This window comes from Brassica oleracea, chromosome C2 (assembly GCF_000695525.1).
Source record: "Brassica oleracea var. oleracea cultivar TO1000 chromosome C2, BOL, whole genome shotgun sequence".
Lineage (NCBI taxonomy): Eukaryota > Viridiplantae > Streptophyta > Magnoliopsida > Brassicales > Brassicaceae > Brassica > Brassica oleracea.
In genome coordinates this window covers 25,967,249-25,971,043 of record NC_027749.1, presented here as the reverse complement: position 1 = coordinate 25,971,043, position 3,795 = coordinate 25,967,249, and the positions used below count along the sequence as shown (strand labels likewise).

The window sequence follows — 3,795 nt, the reverse complement described above, 5'->3', positions numbered from 1 at the left end:
CTGTCCAAGATGCAGTGAATCAAGATGGGAGAAGGATAAGCATACTGGTGAAGAGAAGAAAGGGATTCCGGCTAAGGTGCTTAGGTATTTTCCGATAAAAGACAGGTTCAGAAGAATGTTTAGATCAAAGCGTTTGGCGGAGGACTTGTGTTGGCATTCCTCAAATACTTCTACCGATGGAACTATGCGACATCCAGTGGATTCAGTGACTTGGGGTCAGATTAACAGCAAATGTCTGGAGTTTGCTGCTGAAGCAAGAAACCTAAGACTAGGTATCTCTACTGATGGCATGAATCCGTTCTCCATCCAGAACACCAAGTATAGAACATGGCCTGTTCTCTTAGTCAACTACAACATGGGTCCGACTCAGTGCATGAAATCCGAGAACATTATGTTGACAATGTTGATACCTGGCCCAACCGCACCAAGCAACAACATTGACGTCTATCTCCAGCCACTGATAGAGGACCTGAAGAGTTTGTGGACAGAAGGTATGGCAGTGTATGATTCGTTTAAGAAGGAGAGTTTCAATCTTAGAGCTATGTTGATGTGGAGTATCACCGACTATCCTGGTTTAGGTACATTAGCTGGCTGTAAAGTGAAGGGGAAGCAAGCCTGTAATGTCTGTGGCAAGGATACACCGCATAGGTGGCTAAAGTTTAGTCGCAAACACGTTTACATGGGGAACAGGAAGCGTCTCATGCCTAATCATCCTTATAGAAGAAGGAAAAGATGGTTTGACAACACGGTGGAGCTTGGTACTGCAAATAGGATTCAGAGTGGTGCTGAAATCTGTGATAGTCTTAGGGATTTTAAAAACGACTTTGGGAAAAAGTTAAGTAAGAAGAGTAAGCGAAAAAGGACAACAGGAGATGAGGATGATGTTGTTTCAGCTGACGAGTACGAAGAAGATGATGATCTCTGGCGGTGGAAGAAAAAATCAATTTTCTTTGACTTACCTTATTGGAAGGTATGTTTTTCTTTCAACATTTTACTTCTCGTGTTTATTTAGAATAATTGTTCTCATACATACTTGTAAAATATATGGCAGGATATGCATGTTAGGCATAACATAGATGTTATGCACGTGGAGAAGAATGTCTCTGATGCATTGCTATCTATTCTGATGCATAGTGGGAAATCAAAGGATGGCCTCAAAGCAAGAAAAGATTTAGAAGACATGGGTATTAGAAGCAACTTGCATACTGAAGTTAGGGGAAAGAAGACTTACTTGCCTCCAGCTGCGTATTGGCTTTCTAAGGAAGAAAAAAAGAAATTCTGCAGAAGGTTATTCAACTTCAGAGGCCCTGATGTTTACTGTGCCAATATCTCCAACTGTGTCTCACTGGATCCTCCCTCTATTGGCGGCATGAAGTCACATGACCATCATGTTCTAATGCAGAATCTGTTACCGGTTGCGTTGAGAGGTCTACTTCCACGAGGTCCTCGTCTTGCAGTGACTCGGATATGCAATTACTTCAACAGACTGTGGCTGTTACCAGTTGCGTTGAGAGGTCTACTTCCACGAGGTCCTCGTCTTGCAGTGACTCGGATATGCAATTACTTCAACAGACTGTGTCAGCGCATCATTGATCCAGAGAAGATTATTAAACTAGAAGAAGAAATTGTGGAGACAATGTGTCAGCTAGAGAGATACTTTCCTCCATCTCTGTTTGATATCATGTTTCATCTTCCACTCCATCTAGCAAGAGAAGCACGCTTGGGTGGCCCTGTACACTTCAGGTGGATGTATCCCTTTGAGAGGTAATCTTCCACTGCATCTAGCAACACAAACCACTGCTACTATATGTATATGGTACTGACGATATCTTATATTTTCATTCGTAGGTATATGAAGACACTAAAAGCTTTTGTCAAGAATTTTGCAAGACCAGAAGCTTGTATGGCCGAGGGTTATTTGGCTGGTGAATGCCTTGCATTTTGTATGGAGTTCCTACAGAAATCTGTTCCAGTTGAAGAAGCAATGACAAGAAACGAAGATGTTGAGACGACTCAGAATGTTCTTGAAGGCCGAACGCTGCATAAAGCAAAAGAAGTGAGTCTTACTGACAAAGAGAGAGATGTTGCTCACCGGTATATCCTCATGAATACTGCAGTGATCGACCCTTATGTTCAGTTAGTTAAAACTCCAAATATTGGTACATGTGTTTTTATCTTCTCTCACACTAACTTAATCAATATACAGGATGCATTTAGAAGAACTTCAAAATACAGATGTAAGATGTGCAAAAAATGAAACCATCTTATGGAAGTATCATACAGAAAGGTTTTCACAGTGGATTAAAGAGAAGCTATGATTAATTTTTTTTTTGTATTAATAATTCTGTATGTATATGTTCTGTATGTATATGTTCTGATATGTTTCCTTTTCAAATACCAAATAACTCCAAGGACCATTCGCAAAGGCTGAGATGGCTTGCTTTTGGACCAAGAAATATTGCTCACACCTACAAGGGATTTGTAGTTAATGGCTATCGATACCATACAGACGATATGCAGAGGAAGACACAGAACAATGGAGTAGCATATGAAGCCTTTTCGATGTGCAGAGCTAGTGCCAAAGATTCGAGGCAACAGACTGATATAGTAACATACTATGGCGTGATAAAGGAGATCAGTTTGCTTGACTATCACATGTTTCAAGTGCCTCTGTTTAAGTGCAGTTGGGCTCATAAAGGTAGAGGACTTAAAGAGGAAGACGGTTTCACACTAGTGAATCTCCATATGAACCAGTCAACATTTGCAAACGATCCGTACATTATGCCTTCACAAGCTAAACAAGTGTTCTATTCTAGAGAGGAAGATAACTCTCCTTGTTATGTAGTGATGAGAGCACCACCACGAGGGTATCATGAGTTAGAGACAGAAGAAGAGATTTGTTATGCAACGTTAGCAGTCCAGCCTGAAGAAGATATGGGAGATCAATCATCCGATGACGAGAGTTTCTGTGTTAGGAATGACTGTGAGGGTCAACTAATATATGAATAATGATGATTTTGTTTTTCTTTCAGGTAATTTGGTGCAATGAATTCCAAAGCTGTTACAGAGAAGTGACGTCGCAGTAAACGCCAAGCAGGTCTTGATGTTAGTCCTGAGGTTTCTTTGGTTCAGAAAAAACCCAAGAAAAATGCTACGATCCCTACCCTGGACGAAGACTATCATTCAGAAGACGAAACAGATCATCAGGAAGTGGAAGAAACAGAACCTAAAAAGTCGATGAAACTGGACCTGAAGATATGGGAGTTCAAGATGCTACCCTAGAGACAGAAGATGAAGGTGTGGATCCTGAAGATGTTACACAAGCAGTGTGATTCTTGTTGGTGTATGAACTTCTGTTTAGATGATAGTTGGATTCAACGATGATTGTGTTGATTGTCTTTGTTACTGTCTTTCGTTGTAGAGTGGTAGTAACAGCAGTGGTTGTAGCAGCAAAGGTGGTAAACAGAAGTGTGCTCTCTTGGACTGTAATAACTCTGGACACAGAGTGGCTTTAGGTCGTGTGTTCTCAACTGATCCAGCAGAGAAGGAGCATTTCGTCCCTTTAGGTCCCAATGCTTCTAAGGTTTGGGTAGAGGTTTCCGAGAACGATGGGGCACGAGTGTGGAGGCCAAACTCAGAAATTGAATTCATTGGTGATGCAGTTGGAAGCACGGTGGCTTAGCCAAATGACAAGCTTGTTTTATTGTAAGAAAGATCTGTTGCTTTTGAATTTGTTATGCTATTATGCTAGTTGAAGCACACTTTGAACTACCAATGTTGATTTCTCTACTTTTG

The 3,795-nt window shown here is 41.0% G+C and overlaps 1 protein-coding gene across 1 annotated transcript; it reads left to right on the top strand.

Annotated features, from left to right (window-relative positions):
* Positions 1 to 184: 184 nt before the first annotated feature.
* Positions 185 to 3,009, top strand: LOC106323850. Its single transcript, XM_013761906.1, has 5 exons — positions 185 to 970; positions 1,052 to 1,764; positions 1,849 to 2,094; positions 2,207 to 2,237; positions 2,413 to 3,009. Exons 1-5 carry the CDS (start codon positions 185 to 187, stop codon positions 3,007 to 3,009), a joined length of 2,373 nt encoding a protein of 790 aa, XP_013617360.1.
* Positions 3,010 to 3,795: the final 786 nt, after the last annotated feature.

Excerpts from the sequence above, each read along its gene's own strand:
- LOC106323850 (XM_013761906.1), top strand. The coding sequence starts at position 185 with ATGCGACATCCAGTGGATTCAGTGACTTGGGGTCAGATTAACAGCAAA. Across the intron at positions 2,095-2,206 it reads GAGAGAGATGTTGCTCACCG|GATGCATTTAGAAGAACTTC; the intron begins GTATATCCTCAT and ends ATCAATATACAG. Across the intron at positions 2,238-2,412 it reads AAGAACTTCAAAATACAGAT|GACCATTCGCAAAGGCTGAG; the intron begins GTAAGATGTGCA and ends AATAACTCCAAG.